At 48.4% G+C, this 17,639-nt stretch overlaps 4 protein-coding genes across 4 annotated transcripts; 2 read left to right on the top strand and 2 right to left on the bottom strand.

The window, feature by feature from the left end:
- Positions 1–4,451: 4,451 nt before the first annotated feature.
- Positions 4,452–6,219, bottom strand: GGS25DRAFT_516519 (MFS general substrate transporter; the record flags this gene model as incomplete). Its single annotated transcript, XM_049263211.1, has 5 exons — positions 4,452–5,414; positions 5,468–5,630; positions 5,695–5,903; positions 5,960–6,004; positions 6,088–6,219. The coding sequence occupies 5 exons, from the start codon at positions 6,217–6,219 to the stop codon at positions 4,452–4,454; spliced, it is 1,512 nt and encodes a 503-aa protein (XP_049120989.1).
- A 4,775-nt stretch (positions 6,220–10,994) lies between these two features.
- On the top strand, positions 10,995–13,533 carry GGS25DRAFT_9190 (uncharacterized protein). Its single transcript, XM_049266139.1, has 2 exons — positions 10,995–11,810; positions 11,875–13,533. Exons 1-2 carry the CDS (start codon positions 11,253–11,255, stop codon positions 13,471–13,473), a joined length of 2,157 nt encoding a protein of 718 aa, XP_049120988.1. The 5' UTR covers positions 10,995–11,252; the 3' UTR covers positions 13,474–13,533.
- A 13-nt stretch (positions 13,534–13,546) lies between these two features.
- GGS25DRAFT_468292 (D-isomer specific 2-hydroxyacid dehydrogenase) lies at positions 13,547–15,483 on the bottom strand. The gene has a single exon (XM_049259055.1). The coding sequence runs from the start codon at positions 14,990–14,992 to the stop codon at positions 13,937–13,939; it is 1,056 nt and encodes a 351-aa protein (XP_049120987.1). The 5' UTR covers positions 14,993–15,483; the 3' UTR covers positions 13,547–13,936.
- A 354-nt stretch (positions 15,484–15,837) lies between these two features.
- GGS25DRAFT_9116 (uncharacterized protein) lies at positions 15,838–17,228 on the top strand. Its single transcript, XM_049266134.1, has one exon. It carries the CDS (start codon positions 15,975–15,977, stop codon positions 17,136–17,138), a length of 1,164 nt encoding a protein of 387 aa, XP_049120986.1. The 5' UTR covers positions 15,838–15,974; the 3' UTR covers positions 17,139–17,228.
- The last annotated feature ends 411 nt before the right edge of the window (positions 17,229–17,639 follow it).

Raw genomic sequence — 17,639 nt, 5'->3', positions numbered from 1 at the left:
GATTACATATGTATGCGCTTACAGGTGCAATTCGGGATTCGTGAAGGGACATATCTTACTCCGAATGAAAGACATATACATTCAAGAGGCGCATGTATAAACCTTGAAGACGTTATTTGTCCAAAGTTGTCGGGCGGCCATGTGGCTTCTTTGTACATGCCTAGCGTGTCTATTAATGACAGCTACCTAGTATATGCACTTGTACATACATAGCTAGAGCATACACAAGAATACTAATCAATGAATGATGTGGATCATTGGTGGCGTCCTGTCTTTGATGTCTTTCATGCATCCTTCTCCACGTGGATGGAGGGTCGGACGGTGACGTTGGGCTTGATTGTTAACATGAACTAGGTTAGAAGAAGGAAATATGTTTTCATGTGGCTGATACATGTACAACCAAGGTCCCTGCCATGATCGGCTGGTTTGGTGTGAACAGGTAAAGTAGAATGGTGGCTGAATACTCGGTATACCTTGCTACCTAGTACTAAGATTGTTAATGTACATCATTTAGAGTTGAGAGAAGCACATGTGCATCGAACAATGAAACCCCCAGACTTCCCAGACTTCCCAGTCTTCCCATCTACTTCTACATATGTACCTACCTAAGTGGGTTTAGAATATATACATCATCCATGGATATTGGATATAAACTGGAGACGATTTGAAGTGAACAAAGATATTGATGAAAGCTGTTTGCTACCTCATATGCACTCTGTGGTCTCAGCCCAATCGCGAACGACTCTCACATCTCAATTACATGCATCGAGGCTACATACCGCCGAATCGAGGCGCTGGACCAACCAGATTTGGTTATTACTAACTGTATCGAGCTGTGACCGCTTGGAGTGTCGGTCACGGACTGAGTTGTTCAAATGTTCAGCTCAAAAGTTCCAGGATCTCATGGTTACAAGGTTTGTAAGGTTACCTGCTTCTAACAATAATGGAATCTTGCAGAGGACTCAGAGCTTCCCGCAACACTAAAATTGAGTCTTGTTGATGTGTCTTATGTTTGCCTATGCAGGCATGGTACATGGTAACTTGATACTACATAGGTAACTTACATACATGTAAGTCTTTAATCCAACGTTCTGCGCATTGCGTACGTATTCAAGTAAACCTCACTATGGAGTGACCGAGATATGTTTAGCTGGATGCCTTTTTAGGAGTTAACCGTTTCCATCCCTTGCCAAATGTCAAAGAAAGCTACATGCACATCAATACCGTTGACGACTATTAGTAGGTACTGCTAGGTACTTTGTATCTACAAGGAACATTGCCCAGTGATGGATAAAATGCGGGACCTAAGACTAGTAACCCCCACCTCGGCCCTAGCAGCTCGCGGGGAAAGTAGATTTAGCGCTTAGACATTACCGTTTGTGGCGGATAGTATCAATATTGCGCCATGTGATTGGTCTATGGTTTTAGGGGACCCTTGGAACAATTCAACCCGATCTTCTTTAACATGTACGTACTACGTAGGATATGATGCTACTGATGTGCCAAGTGAACAATCAACACTTCCCTTACTTGCATACGTACATCCCAACATTGAAATCAATCATGTGCCCGGCATCTAGAATCTTTGATATAGATAATATAGATAAACATCATCGGATTATAATACGCACGGAGTTACCTAGGTACCTACCTAATTTAGGTAGGCGTCCATGACTCCATCTACATTACATGTAGGTACGATGCATCTCCTAAGGGTCTCCCGGCAGTACATATGATTACACCTTGTCGTGGTTTCGGAAGCTAAAGTATCTCGGGGAGGACGAGTAAAACACCCTGTAACATATCCAAACCACCTCCAGGGCTATGACTCGGGTAACATAGAGTTGAAGATTTATCCCCTGGAGCTAATCAACTTCAAATGCTCGTATAGGGGTCGTTACTTGTGCTGTCTGTGACACACACACCTCTGTGCCCTGTATACCTGGCTCCTCGATCCAATGAAATCGACGTCGTACCCGAAAACCCCGATACCCGAAACAGAAATTTTGTATCCATCCATCTCCAACTATGTGCGACGGAAGCTATTCATATTAACGTTTAACTTGGTGAGCCTCCAATGTTTCTTTTTCAACGTTTCCGTGCTCGTTTCTTCTGTTTTGTCGCTTTCGTACAACACTTTCCCCACCTCCCTACTCCACAATATACCCACATCCTCAACATCTCACTCATATTCCAGCTACATAACCTAGACATGTTTACACAGTCAAACAACAATAGCAACAAAGCAAAAGAACGCTGTTGTTTACCATACAAGGTAAACATTCGAGTTCCAAACTAAGACGAGACCATACAATAAACCGGCCCGACGAATGTCTCTAGCTCTAATATGCTGTAAGCGAAGAGCCCCACTAGGCCGCCACCTAATTTTACAACTTCCGAACACTATAATATATTGCCCATGTGAAGATTTGTAGCTACCCGTAACATATAATATAGGGGGGAGAGGGGGTTATAGCGAACGAACACGCAACGGTCTCGGGATATGACCCCAGAACACCTACCTTACCTTCTACATGTAGGTACCACACTAGTTAATACAATACCTACCCTATGATACTGGGCATGTAGATACCTAACGTCAATGTTCTAAGACCTCTGTCGGATTCCGGCTTTAATTTCGCACTATATATATCCTCAAAGCCGACTGAAGGAAGAACTCTAGAAATATCGGAAATAGCGCCACCACCGCCGATGGGTTCGGTATCCCACCGCCAGGTCGGTGGATCTTTTATAAACATAATGTAACTACTCCTAGCATCAAGAATGTGGGTATATATGCAACCTGGGCATGCAAGCAACTACGATGCTTATGCCTAGCTAGGTATGCAAGATCGGACCCTGTTAGTATCTCCCCACTTCACCCATTACCCCTTCCCCCTCCCCCACCAAGCATTGATGCTTTACATTGACGGAGTGAGTGCCTACCTGGTTCTTTGGAGTCTAGACCAGTCCCACGGCTGCCCATCTACTAACCTAGGGGTCTAGATACTGTAGATATACACGCAAAGGTCCGTGATCATATCCCCCCCCCCCTCGCAAATCACGCCCAACGCGAGCCATCTTGAACCGTATAGATTAGTTATACCACGTTGTCAAGGTAACTGTAAACCAGCACCCTCTCGAGGCGAGACAAGAAGAATAAGCAGGTTCAGATAACGGCTGTCACTTGTCTCGTTCTCACGTAACCCAAAAGGAAAAAAGGAGATAAAAAAAATGAAAGAAACTCCCTTACCTTAGCGACAAGTGGTACCTACATATATCGGACTTGCCTACCATCTAATCCGTAAGCGGCCGAGGAAAACATATAAAAGGCAAACGATCGCGAGGTCACCATAACCAAAAAAAGATGTCGTTCTTACGATGAGCGTTGCCTCTGTATAACTTACCTCTATAATTACCCTCTGCTCCCAAGTTTAGGTACAGTAGTTTAAGATGATCACGTGCAAGTAAGACTCATGCGAACCATGTAGCCACCTACTGTCCACCTATGTAGCATGAAATAAAAGTGTTCTTCCAAGAGTCCGGAAAAAAAGACAGCGTTTAGGTACCTAATTTGCCTGCCTGTTACATTAGGTAAGCAAGCTGTTGACCGTCAGCATCAACGGCGGTCGATGAACCCAAGCTAGCGACGCCTAGCCTATGTACCTCCTAACCTTAGTACATACATACCTAATGAACCGCCATGAAAGACCAGATTCTCATTAATAAGTGGAAGAAAAGATAACACTCTTGATCGGGAGTACTAGAAAAAGAGAATTGATTGTGGTTGACACCATGTCGCTCAGTATACATACGCCTAGATGAAGCAGGAAAGAAAAAGGAGAAAAAAAACACCACAAAAAAAAAAGAAAAAAAAAACATACAACACCAGGGATTCGCTGGTCGTCACCGACCCAACTACTGATCTGGCGGTATTCGGCTTATCTATGGGAGAGCGGACGGGATCCCGAGTTTTCCGAATCCTATGGTCGTATGTGCTAGTTTTATAGACTATTACAGTTTATATACCTAACCTACCGGATGGACGTCAAAAAGTGTTGTGAGCTGCACCCACCGTGGCCCCATACCCAGAAAACGTTCTTGGTACCTAGCAACAGTCCAGGTTTCGATAGTAGAGGTACATATCACAGATGAAAAAAATATAGTGACATGAAAACAAACGTGTTTCGCACCCTTTTCGCGTGCTATAGGATCTATGTACCTCTAATGACTTGGACTTCTAGAAGCTATATCCAACGGCCTAGGTTAGGTTGTCCCACCTAAACCTCGGATTCCGCCTCTAGTAAGGACCAATGCGGACATCCGCCCCACTACTGCTAGGTATGCAATAGAACAAAGGGGGAGGAAGACGGTCGCATTGTCCCTAACCTCCCACGCCTACCTGTCCAGTTAGGCGATTTTCCCATCTCCTTTCTATTTCTAGGTATCCTTTAGACCGTGTATAGGAAGTCGGGTCTCTTATCGCCGAGCGCCTCAATCTCGTTTGCGTCCTTGCCCTCAATGAGGTAGTCGCGCTTTCCGCTGACCCTCTTCTTATTCTCGATACGGAGCAGAATCGTCATCAATGTGCTACCGCCAAGCAAGAACAATGTCATGTATGCCACTATTATGCCATGGCCTTCGAGGTATCTCGGTGCGTTGTAATATATGTTAGAGCTGACGATGCCGTTTAAGTTACCCCAGCCAATGACGAAACCGAGCACCACACCCCTCTTATAGACTCCTTCAGTATTGTTGGCCACCCAACTGATAGTATTGGATATGCAAGGGTAAATACCGAGCGCGCCAAGGAACGTACCAGCGTACTTGACTCTCGGATCCGTGGATGCGATCAGCATCAAGAACCCGACGATACCGATAATACTAACGAGGATATTGCACAGGCCTCGTTGGCGGGTTCGATCAGCGACAAAGCCAATAACCACGGTAAGTAGGGCGGCGGCGGCGTATGGGGGCACGGTCAGCAGCTGGGACCGAACAACGGTGGTGCTCCAGCCTAGCTCCTGGATAATGCTGGGCAAGAACAATGAAAACGCGTAAAGAGGCATATCGCAACCCATGTAAATGACCATGCCCAACCACATCTTCCAATCCTTGAGACCAGCATAGAGGTAGCTCATTTTCCATTCTTCGTGCTCAGCCGAAGACTGCTGGTCCGACTTGAGTCGGCGGACTACGCGAGCACGGTCTTCCTCCGAGAGGAATCGAGCTTGGTCGGGGAAGTCATGTACCATCCAGAAGGATGCGAAGCCAAATATTACGGTAACAAGGCCCTCTAGGATGAAGATCCATGCCCATCCGGGTCGACCGCCGATACCGTCCATCAACTCTATCGCCGCGGCGAGGAGACCGCCAAATGAACCCGAGAGAGCGGCTGCTGAAAAGAAGATGGCCTACAAGAAATGAGTAAAGATTTTGCGGTATACCAGGTATGAGTTTCACTCACGGCACGAATACCCAGCTCAGAACGCTTATACCAGCATGATAGGTAATAGTTGATACCTGGGAAGAGACCCGCTTCTGCAAGTCCAAGAAACCAACGAGCAGCCATAAGGCCGGAGTAATTATAGACGAATCCCATGCCGGTCATAGAAGCGCCCCACAGTACCCTGCCGCGATTCGGTATTAGTTGTTTTCTTGATCTTAAACCCGACGATCGCGGCTGCAACTTACATTATGACTGGGATGAACACGGATGGTCGCATCTTCTTAAGTAGGACATTGGTTAGGGGTTCGAAGAGCGAGTAGGAGATGAAAAAGATCGTCAGGGTCTCGTTGTATTGGTCCGGCAACCGCAGTTGCAGATCATCAGTGAGATGTGCAACCTTTGCATTGCCAATGTTGGTCCGATCCAAGAAGGCTAGCAGGTAAAGGATACAGAGCTGGAAGTCAGTGTTAGTAAAGTGTAACACGGAACGACGCGGTAACGCCGACATACCCAAGGGATTAGTATCCAATCGAGCTTCCAAACCAGCTTGCGATCCTATTATTGATATTAGTCATGATCATAAACTATTGATGTACATGCGACCATGTAAACATAGTATTGGCTAGGGTAATGCTCACAATTTCTTCTCTCTCTTCCTCGCTGAGATGGGCATCGGGATCAGGTGGTAGTCCATAAATACTACCAACACGATTCTCATCTTGAGAATCCCGCGAGACGGAACGCTTTTCAACGTCGCTCATGTTGCTCATCTTGTTCAGATTTTCCGCGTCAACGTGAGTTTAAAAAAATTGAAGATTTTTTATTTTTTTTAATTCTTTGTTTTTTTTTTTGGTGGGAAGAGACAGACGGGTTGAAATGCGCCAGTCTCGACGACGTCCTTAAATCGTACTGTGAGTCCAAGCGTCCTAAGGCTATCAGGCAGTATTGTCACTCACGGTCCCAATTGAGATTCCTGAGGCAGGAAAATGGGTTACCGGGTTCACTCGAGCTAAAGAACCATTTAACAGCCCAAGTAATAATCGGCTAACGATAACGCAGACGAAGAATACACTGAGATAGAAATGAAGCAAAATGAGGGAGTGATAAGAGAAGATCAAGAAAGATCAATGCATCGTGGGGGTGTGATTATATTTAGGTATGCGTAGGTCGATGGGATGAAGCTGACTGCACTGCTTAGTACGGCGGACCGGGCGTTAAGATGTGATTGACCCGCTCATGGACGTTGATTAAGCTAGACTATATGTAGACAACGAATGGACAGAGGAGAGGTAGTAATAGATGTCGGGGGAGAGGAAAAGGGGGGGAGGGAGGATCGGCAATTTGGAGAAGACAAGGGGTTTACTTTACGTCTTTAATGTCTTGAAGTAGAAGTAATAAAATCTTGGCTTTGGAAAGGTATAGAAAATGACCCTACCTTATTAGCATGCCTACCTACCTAGGTATACATAATATGCATACCATATGAGATACCCAATCTTGGTAGGTAGATATAACAAACATACTGACACTAGAGCTGACATCGTCATGGTGGACTAGAAACTACCCAATCCGGTTGTAAAGAGCTTAAAGACAAACGGTGGTTAGTTTTATATGCTATGTTATTATTCAGTCTCGCATTGGTCGATGTCGATACCAGAAAGGGAGGACCAGTATAGATAGAACAACGAAGAGGTGACCGGTACAAGCAGCTAACGCGTCTTAGCTTAAGCACAATGGAATGTCAACGTCTTGCTCTACATCGTCACGATAGCGACATAAAACCGTGACATCCCTGTGCTATTCATTTATTTGTGATTAACTACAATGTAGGTAGTTAAAAAAAAGATTCAAAATTTTAATACACGAACTAAGAAAGATGGCGTCGGGAGTTGGAAAGTCACGGCCGCTGAATTAGCCCGAGAATGGATGTAAGAGGTGAGTTGTGAATAAAATTCTGGCAACATTGAACGATACTAACCTACTAGCTCAGTAGCACGGACTCAAGGGGGGCTAATCCCTGCACGGTGGGGTTAAACAGGGGTTTGTAATGCCAAGTTAAGCTCTAGGGATACTAATAACTCAGAACGCCATTAATCTAGGGCTAGGGGAGCTCTTTCAGTTTGTTCACAGAGGGAAATTTGACAATCGCGAACACCTTAACACCTTCCATTTATATCACTACTAACAATTGAAAGTCTTGGCTGATATGAAGCATCAATAAGAGGTAGGCAGGCAGTGCTTGTGTTACCAACTAAACTGCTATTCTTACACATCATAAAGTTTTTGGAACGTTGTACGATGATATCTAATAGTACGCCTATCCCGAGGTCTTGTGCCTGAAAATTCATTTGGAAGAGTGATACTTCAGCCGCATGCCTAAGTGCTCCCGTGGGTAAATTTTGAAGGTTCCCTGTGAGATGCAGTACCAGATTCTGGGGACTCCGCAGCATGGGCCACTATCATCTCGCTCTTCTGTCCAACAGGCAACCTCGGATATGTTCTGTTGAGGCACAGCATTCCATGCTGATATCAGACGTGTCTTGGATTTGGTCCTACACCTCCATGCGGCAACCTGGACAGTCTGCGCTACCGTTACCTGTCATTGAAATTGAGGTTGGTGTATTTAGGTACCTATCTAATAACATGGCCAATAATCAATTTAAATCAGCGCCTCTTTCTTCTATCAATCCTTGTGAGTCACGTCAACTTTCATCGGACCCGAGCACGTTCTCCTAAAAAGTACAAACTTATAACTACCTAGGGTACTCTTACAACAAACAGAAGCTCTTGATGAAATCGCAAGACAAGAAAAAAAAAAAGAGAGGAAAAGAACAAGCTCTACTAATTCACACAAGGTTATAAAAGTTCAAGGTTGAATCTTGGCCATCACCACCGGTCTTTTTTCTTGTCCCCGTATGACCAATGACACCAAGGGAATTCCCAGTATTTAGGTGCACGCACATGTGGTCCAAGTGCTTGGCTGGCTCCTAAAAGAAGCTACCCCGCATAGAACGTTGACATCGGTGGGGTAAGCCGCTTCAAGGGAACTACAATAGGCAATTGCCCCATCAAAACCCCAAGTTGAAGTGGATTGGAGTGGACAAGTTGAAGTCTTGGACAGGAGGGGAAACGGGAGGCCCACACTTGGATTTTTATCTCTTTTATCTTGAGCAGCTGGGAGGTTCAAATGTTTTAATGTTGACGCTACAGCTGAGATGCATAGGTCACTGGTACACAGGCAATACCCGCCGCACATCATCACTACTACATTGCATTGTACGTACTAACATTAGGCGATAATTTTAGCTTCTAAAGAAATATCCGAATACCACGAGATGAATTTAGGTTAGACGACTGTTACAGTAGATCAAATCATTTGACCGCTTTTTTTTTTCATCCTTTCTCTAAATTAAATCCCTGATCTTAATGCCACTTAATACATGCCTAAGGGTACTCTATTATCTACAGCCTGCCTAGGGTAACCTAGCAGCAGTCGTCATGCTTTTTCAGCCCTGGATGACACACTCTTTTTGCGACATCACCGTTCCAGATCTCTGGTTCCAGTTGTAATTATTTTGTTACACACGTAGGGGTAACTCATAAGACTCGAGCTGACGCATCCTCGCACCAAGTTCTTATTCGACTGCCAGAAACCGACACCTGCTTGGATATACCATGTCTTTTGCACATTCTGCAAGGGTCATAAGGTAGGGCAGGGCTTGGACTAATGCAAGTATCCGCCAATTATTAGGTGCATGTTGAGTCGCCTGCCAAAGGAAGAGTAGACCGAAGCTCACGAATGCGATCTAATATCAGATCCTAGAGAATGAGCACATTGCAATTTTCCTTCGGTGCTAAGCACTATTATCGTTTCCGAATCACCTAATCGCCTACAATCTAATACATGTTGAGTGCATGTCGCTTGCCTCCTTGTGTACCTCACAGCAAGAAAGATCTAATGACAATCCTGTAAAGGCACTCTCGTAACCCTCCCATCCGAGGAATCATATCTCTATAATATCAAGGCCCGTTAGTGGCACAGAACAATAGGCCGAGTGTATCAAGCAACCGGATTCGAAGCCATGGAAAGTTCTCAATTCCACGTTACAGCCATAAGCCCGGTGGCGACAAGTGTCTTAGTCAACCTTCGTATTGGGTGTACTAATCCTCGGCTTTGGAAGCGGGAGCTAGGTCCCATTCCTTACCCAGTAGACCAAGTCTTCCTAGGTACAACATGGAAATGTAAGATACCATGCAGCAACAAGGACTCGTCCGAAAAATCTTGATAAAGAAGCGGGCAAGCCACTGCATAGTAGTCGGAAACGTGCTTGGACTCGCGTATGTACTTATCCTCCCATCATGCACACCTACTAGGTAGTCTCTACCTATAATTCAATGGTAAAACAGTCGTGCTCTGACGTGCACGTGTCGGATCTGCGATATTCGGAAGCATCCGCAGAAGCGTCCAGAAGCCAAGGACCTTATTCTAATAACCGACCGGGTGTCTGCTTTTCTTCCGTTTATTGTTCAGAGCACCGTCCAGACGAAAGCCCACGAATGAGACATGCTGGCGAAAGTGCAATACAGGGCGCAATGTAGACAACTCGCATGTAATCGATTGATATTCGACTCTCTCCTTTGAAAATGTTTATTCGGAACATCGCCCATCATGCAGAGTTTGTCGAGTTTGTCAAAACGGAGTCGCCGCTCATCGCCACTACAAGGGTCAAGAGTTGGTCTAAATCGTTGCCAATTGTCTAGGCTCGGGAGAAAAGACGACATCGAAGATCTCGGTCACTCCTTCGACGACGTGCATGACGCCAGGCATGGCATACGGCTCTTGGCGAGTATTCCAGCGGCTGCATCAGGAGGCTGCATCAGGAGATGCGTACGGCCGGCTCGCGAAACCGAAATCGAGACAAGCCTATCGCCGACACCTGCATCAGATACCCGAAAAGAATGCGCCACGTTTTCTACCTAGTACCTAGTAGGTAAGTAGTAAGTAGGCTCTATGTGGAAAGATGATCGTCGAGGTCTCTCTCCTGAATCCACATAAAAAGAACAACTTCGACGCAAGGGGGAGAGACTGGGCTGATATTCATTTAAACAGGCACTTACCTAATTCAAGGTTATGTACAACTTCAACATTGGAATGGACTGTCGATCGGAATTCGGTGTTTTAATGATGCGCCAATTACTCACGTGAAGTTGCGCCTTATTAATATTACATAGCAGTAAGTATATTATGCACTTACCTAACCTAGTGCCATGTAAGTCGTCACACATAATTCGTTGTGTTACTGTGGATTCAGGTTTGTTGAGAGCTTGTTCCCTCTCTCGCCATTAGTGCTGACTATGATAAGATGAGTTGAAACATTGATTTACCAAAACACCCAAAATAATAGAATGATGAAAAGGTACTAGGTAAATAGATACGTCGTTAAATACTTCCAATATTGAACCACCCTGGCTATCTCTCGTTACGGAGTAGTAGTACCAAGATTTTTTACCCGATTCTACGGAACATTCCGAGTCTCGTTCGGGGCCGGGATCGGGACCATGGCTAAGACCGTCTGTATCGTGGGTAGGACAACTAATTCTCCTCCGCTCTTTCGGGCATGAAATCCCGGCCAAGCTCACACGTAACTTAGGCGCTGGCCCCTCCGGGCTCGTGGCAGCGAAGACCCTGCTACATGATGCACCCCCCGACTCGTTCAAAGTCACCATTTTCGATGCTCAATCTCGAATCGGAGGATTATGGCCGACGAGCAAGGATGATGCCGGTGGTCTCATTCACCCGTTCATGACTGCTAACCAGAGCAAACACACTGTCCAGTTTAGTGATTTTGCCTGGCACAGCTCTACCCCAGAATTCCCTCAAGCGTGGCAAGTGGGTCAATATCTGGAACAGTATTCCCACGAGTATGGGGGTGCCGATATCCGACTCGGCCACAAAGTCGTGAAGGCCGACCTACAAGGTGATGGCTCGTGGCAGGTGCAGACAGAGTCGGCTAAAGGGGCGGAGATTAGTCATTTTGACTACTTGTTGGTCACCACAGGATTCTTCGGGACGCCGATATGGCCGGATATCGTGCCGAGGGAGGCGGATGTGCCGATTGTTCACAGTAGCAAGTACCGCGATATCAGGAGTCTCTTGGCCGGTTCAAAGGGACGCGGGAGCAAAATCTTAATCGTCGGGGGGCAGATGTCCGGTATAGAGGTTGCTGCGACCATAGCAACTTCTCTTTCATCTGCCGTTCACTCGCCGGGGGAGAAGATTATAGAGGAGCCGGAGAAATACACGATACACCATGTCATCCAACAGCCATCGTGGGTTGTCCCACTCTTCACGTCTCCCAAGGTAAGTATATCAAGTAAAAGTCTGATATTTAAGAGCAATGAATAATGCCTAACAAGTCGAATAGCCAGCGGCACCAGCACCCCCTTTTCTACCATGCGATCTACCTTCATACAATCTAGCTAACCGCCCACCTCCAATGACGAATAGTCAGGGGCACATAAGCGTAGACGCGGCGCGCATTTTCCAGTCAATATATCAGTCCGTTTTAGGTACTAACCAGTCCGAGTTCTCGGAACAGACGAAGATAGATGGCGACTTACTCGACGTGCCGCCCTTCGTAGCGATGAGTTCATATTACATGGGCTTCGTGTGTTCGGGACTTATCAAAATTAGTAAGGGAAAGTTGGATTCACTTTCCGGAAATGCAGCTACCTTGACGCCCGGAAACGAGCAGATCAACGATATCGCTGCCATCATCTTAGCAACGGGTTTCGACCCATCCGAAAACCTCTCCTTTCTCCCACCAGAGGTCCTCCAGACCATCTCTCACTCGCCGTCACATTCTAATCTACCCGTCGCGCTCGCCTTCCACGGCACGCATCACCCAGCCTTGCCCACTCTCGGCTTCGTCGGCCTCTACCGCTCTCCCTACTGGGGAGTCATGGAGATGCAAGCGCGCCTCGTCACACAGCTTTGGGCAACTCCAGACAGTCCTCAAACCCCATCTCAAGCTCTAGCGCAAGCCCTCACAAACGACGACACCATCGCGCGGACCTTAGCTCTACGCACAGACCCGCGCGTCTCCCAGTTCCCGATGGGCGACTACGCCTATCTAATGCAGGAGTTCGCGTGCGCCCTCGACATCCCGCTTACCCCGTTCCCCCCCACACCACCCCTTGCGAACGGGAAACCCATGGACATCCTGACCCCCGCGCGCTACGCCTCCGCGACAACACTATCCATCCCGCGTCGACGCGACCACATCGACGCCAACCTCCGCAACACCCACGCCACCGCCGTCGCCGGACTCTCCTCCGGCCGCTTCGTCGCCGGCGCCGTCTTTCGCTCGCTGCTCGGCGAGTGGCATCTCGAGCGGGACATCGCATCACAACTGCCCTCGCACCCCAGCGGCCGCTTCATCGGCACCGCGACCTTCCACCTGCGCGAGGGAACCTCCGACGGCCGCTCCTCTTCTTCTTCTTCTTCTTCTTCTTCTTCTTCCCCTCTTCCAGGTCTCGAGTACCTGTACATCGAAGACGGCGTGTTCACGGCGCGCGACAACCCGGCGATGTCGTTCCGCGGGACGCGGCGGTACGTCTACCGCTACGACGAGGAGACAGACAAGCTGAGCGTGTGGTTCGCGCAGACGGACGATGCGCGGCGCGCCGATTATCTTTTTCACGACGTGGAGTTCTTGCCGCCTACCACTACCACTACCACAACCACAACCACCAACCCCATCGCCACCGGCGCCGCCGCAGAAGAAAAACACCGCCAGCTTCTCGTCGACGACACGGACACGGACACGGACACGGACACGGACGCGCGGAAACAGAAGCGGGGGTGGCTCGCGCGCGCCAGCCACCTGTGCGTCGAGGACCTGTACGACGTGCGCTACGAGTTCGACTTCCAGGCGGTGAACCTGCGGGAGTGGAGGCTGGGGTACGCGGTTAAGGGGCCCAGGAAGGATTATGTTATTGATGGGGTTTATAGGAGGGTGTGAGGATAAGGGGTAGAGGGAGTGAGAGTGAGAGTGAGAGTGGGGGGGGGCAAGGGGAAGGGGAAGGGGAAGGGGGTGGTGTTTGTTTAGGTAGAGATACTATATATTTCTGTATACCTAGCATAGCAGATAGCAGTTGAAAGGAATCATAGTTCAAATAGGTAGGTAGGTAGGCAGCATTAAGAACACGGAAATCTTCCTTGGACTTTATTAACGAGCATGGTATCGACTAGGTACCTAACCTAGGTGTTCATAAATCTGTATCTGAATGCTATTTTGGTACCAGCCAAATCATTGATTCATCTACCTAATTCACCTACCTACGTAGGTGCGGTGCTTCCCAAGCCACTACGAACCCCTTTTATTTTAAATTTAGGTGTCTATAACTACCCCTCGCATCGATACCTAGCATCTGTAATCTCACACCCCAAGTATCCAGCTAGATACCTGGATAGCAGGCAACCACTCAAATACGAATCGGCACCGAATCGCTCCTCACCAACGGCGACCCAGCCTGATCCTGCACCAGCGCATTCTTGCACTTAACCTTGTGCACAAAATCACTCAAGTTCCTAATCGTGCCATCAGCAATCTCGCGCAGCGCCTCCTGTGTGAAGAACGCCTGGTGGCCGCAGACGAGGACATTGTGAAAAGTGGTCAGACGCATGAGCTCGTCGTCATCGATGATGTGGCCCGAGTGGTCGTTGTAGAAGAGCGAGCCCTCGCCCTCATACACGTCCAGGGCGAGGCCACCGAGGTGCTTGCTCTTGAGGGCGGCGATGACGGCTTTGGTCTTGATGAGGCCGCCGCGCGAGGTGTTGACCAAGACCGCGTCCTTCTTCATCTTGGGCAGCGTTTTCTCGTCGATGATGTGCCGCGTCTTTTCTGTGAGGGGGCAGTGCAGACTCACGATGTCGCTTTGCGAGAGCAGGGTGTCCAGGTCGGTGTATTTACCGTACTTCTTGAAATCTTCGCTTTCGAAAGGGTCGTACGCTAGTAGCTCACATCCAAAGCCGTTCATGATGCGCGCGAAGGCGACGCCGATACGGCCTGTGCCGACCAGACCCACCGTCTTGCCGTAAAGGGTGCGTCCCAGCAGGCCATCGAGGTTGAAGTTGCCCTCGCGCACACGGTTGTAGGCCCGGTGCGTGTTTCGGTTCAGCGTCTGTATCAGGCTCACGGCGAACTCAGCCACGGCCTCAGGCGAGTATGACGGCACGTTAGCTACGAAGAGGCCGAGGCGCTGGGCCGCTTGTAGATCCACGTTGTTATACCCGGCGCAGCGTAGCAGGATGGCTCGGGCACCACTGGCATGCAGAGATTCGAGGACATCGGCATTGAGCTCGTCGTTCACGAAAACGCAGACGGCGGCAGCGCCCTTGGCAAGAGAAACGGTCTCGAGCGACAGGGGAAATTCGTGATAGATGATTTCGATGCCGGCGGAGCTGTCGAGCTCTGTCGCCCGCGCAGTGGTCAGGTATGTCTTGTCGTAGGGCTTAGCGGAGAATACAGAGAGCTGCATGATGGCTGTATTGGTAGGTGGGATTTCGTGTGTCCTGGGTATCAGTAAGATAATAATGACGTTGAAAGATAATCTAGGGCTACGAGGTAAGGTACGTGTTTGTGAGTAGTATACTCAGAGTAGATGTAGGTCAAGTGAAGTTTATACGACTATTGCATGATCGACTCTACCTATATTCGATTTCATGCAAACTAGGAATGACTAGCAAGGTAAGGTAACCTAGAAGCTAGGGAGGAGAAGAATCAAGGATTACCTCAACGCTCAACGTGGTGTGGTGCTCGACATTAACTTCCTTGGTATCTTGGTCCTGCAGTCTAAAGGCGGACACAGCTTGGCAAGCCGAGTTCCATGACCTTGATGGAGCTTATGGAACTCGTTGTTGGTCAATGTACGCCACTTGCGTCTCTTCAGCCTCACTTGCTGCTAGTGCTACATGAGGTGACGGGTGCAAGATGGGAGAAGCGAAAAGTGAGAAATGAGAAATGAGAAATGCGAAATGAAAAGTGAAAAGTGATGAAGTGATGAAGAATGGAGGGGTTACAATTTCAAGTTGTGCATATAGCTCTTTATGTGATATGATGTAAGTACAGTATACTCGCATATACTCTACTAGATGCATACAGCATACAGCTTCACACGGTGAAGGGATACTCAATATCAGCTGCCGATTGCTTTAGTTTCTTGTTTAAAGTTGACATGGAACCTTGAAAGTTGGCATACACAGGTACATGTATATACCTACCTAGGCAACTATGTCCGAGTGTCATGGGTCCCTCGAGCAAAATCTCAGGGCGGCATCCCGAGATACTCATGCAAACCACATCTTTTATACTCTTTCCTACAGCATCACTGTTTCTCAAACGCGAGTGATTTGTGCGAGCTTTTATATACCGAATATCCACAGGTGTGCAGGCCGTAAAAGATCTAAGACAAGAAGGAGATATACCTACCAGATACAACATCACACCCCCATTACATCAAAATGAATCTCTCAGAAGCCTACCACATCCTCGGCCTCCCCCACGACGCCTGCAAGGCTGACATCGAGAAGGCGTTGCGGATCAAAGCCCAAGTACACCATCCGGACCGTGTACTAATGCGATCGGGGGACAAAGACACAGCGGAGCAACAAGAGTCTCGGATCCGACAGGCGACCGAAGAGATGAAGGCGCTCAACAATGCCAAAGAGATGCTCCTCAACGCCGTCGGTACAAAGGAGTCGTCGAGACTAGTACAAAAGGTACGAGTGGTGTCGACAACAAAGAAATTCGGCAGGCGGTATTATCAGGATGCTGCGGACAAACGTAGCAATGGCAGTCGAGGGACAGCAAAACAAGGGCGCTTCCCAGCTCGTAGATTCTCCGGCAGCAACCTCGCAAAGTTTAGCATGGACACCACAGACCAGCAACCCAACCCTGGCGCCGAAAGGGAAGAGCAGGTAAACTGGGCGGACGATTTCCCAGACTCTCCTGCGCCCCCACACACCGAAAACAACAACAACAACAACAACAACAACAACAACAACAACAACAACAACAACAACAACAACAACAACAGCAACGAAGCAGGCGACGACGACGACGACTCAACCTACACCCCCACTCCCTCCGAGTACTCCTCCGCCGCCTCCTCCCTCGCCTCCCTACACACCACCCTCTGCACAACCGCCGACGCCATCGAGCGCGTGTCACTAGGGAGCCCGTGCCTCGAGCTGTGGCGGCAGATATGGCTGACGCTGCACCTGGCGGGCGCGACGACGGAGGGGGTGTGGGGCGTGGTGCGGTATGCGTGGCCGCGGACCCTGCTGCTACAACCACCGCCACCGCCACCAAATAAGAAGGGGAAGGAGAAGGAGAAGGGGAAGGGGAGCAGCTTGGGGCCGGGGGAGTGGGCGAAGCTGCGCTCGTTTCTGTGGAGGGGGCGGGCCGCGATGGATCGGTGCGAGCGGATTCTTGGAGGTTTGGAGACGGGGGCGGGGCGGGGCAGAGACGTGAACAGAACCCGGATGAAGGAGGAGAAAGAAGTAGTGGCGTGTCTGGAGCTGTACAGGGCGCTGCGCGCGTTCCCGATCGCGAGGCGGAAGAAGATGGATCTTGCGTGGAGGGAGCAGGATCGGTTGATGTGCGGTATGATGGATAGGAGATAGATGACTGGTTAGATAGCTGGTCGTTGGGACATATTCAATGGTAGATCTTGCCTTTGGATTGTACTGCGCCTAGTGTTGGCTTGAAAACATCTAACAAGGTCTTGCTTATTAGTAGTTCATCGTCCTCGTGCGTAGAACACCCACCCAAGTATTTTCGTACCCCTTTTCTTGCCCCTATACCCCCAGAGGGATTTTTAATGAAGCCACCTTCAGAAGTCACTTCCAAGATAGACAATACCCAGAACACATATATCTGCAAAGCACAATGTCTAATAGCGAAGACTTCCTTCCTTTCTTAACGTTCTTCCATACCTAGCTACTACAAACCCATCCACCCTCTACTCTCTCTCTATCTCTATCTCGACTTCAACCCCAACTTCACTTCACTTCCCCCCTCAAAAAGAGAAGCAAAATCTCCCCTAGTTTATAATGCGCCCTCATAAAAGAACCTATCTATTGTTTCTTTCCTTTTCTTCTCCTTTTGGGAAGTCCAAATGTTAG

Source organism: Hypoxylon fragiforme (assembly GCF_022984875.1).
Source record: "Hypoxylon fragiforme strain CBS 206.31 chromosome Unknown GGS25scaffold_1, whole genome shotgun sequence".
In the NCBI taxonomy this organism is placed as follows: Eukaryota; Fungi; Ascomycota; class Sordariomycetes; order Xylariales; family Hypoxylaceae; genus Hypoxylon; species Hypoxylon fragiforme.
This window is presented reverse-complemented; position numbering and strand designations above follow the sequence as displayed.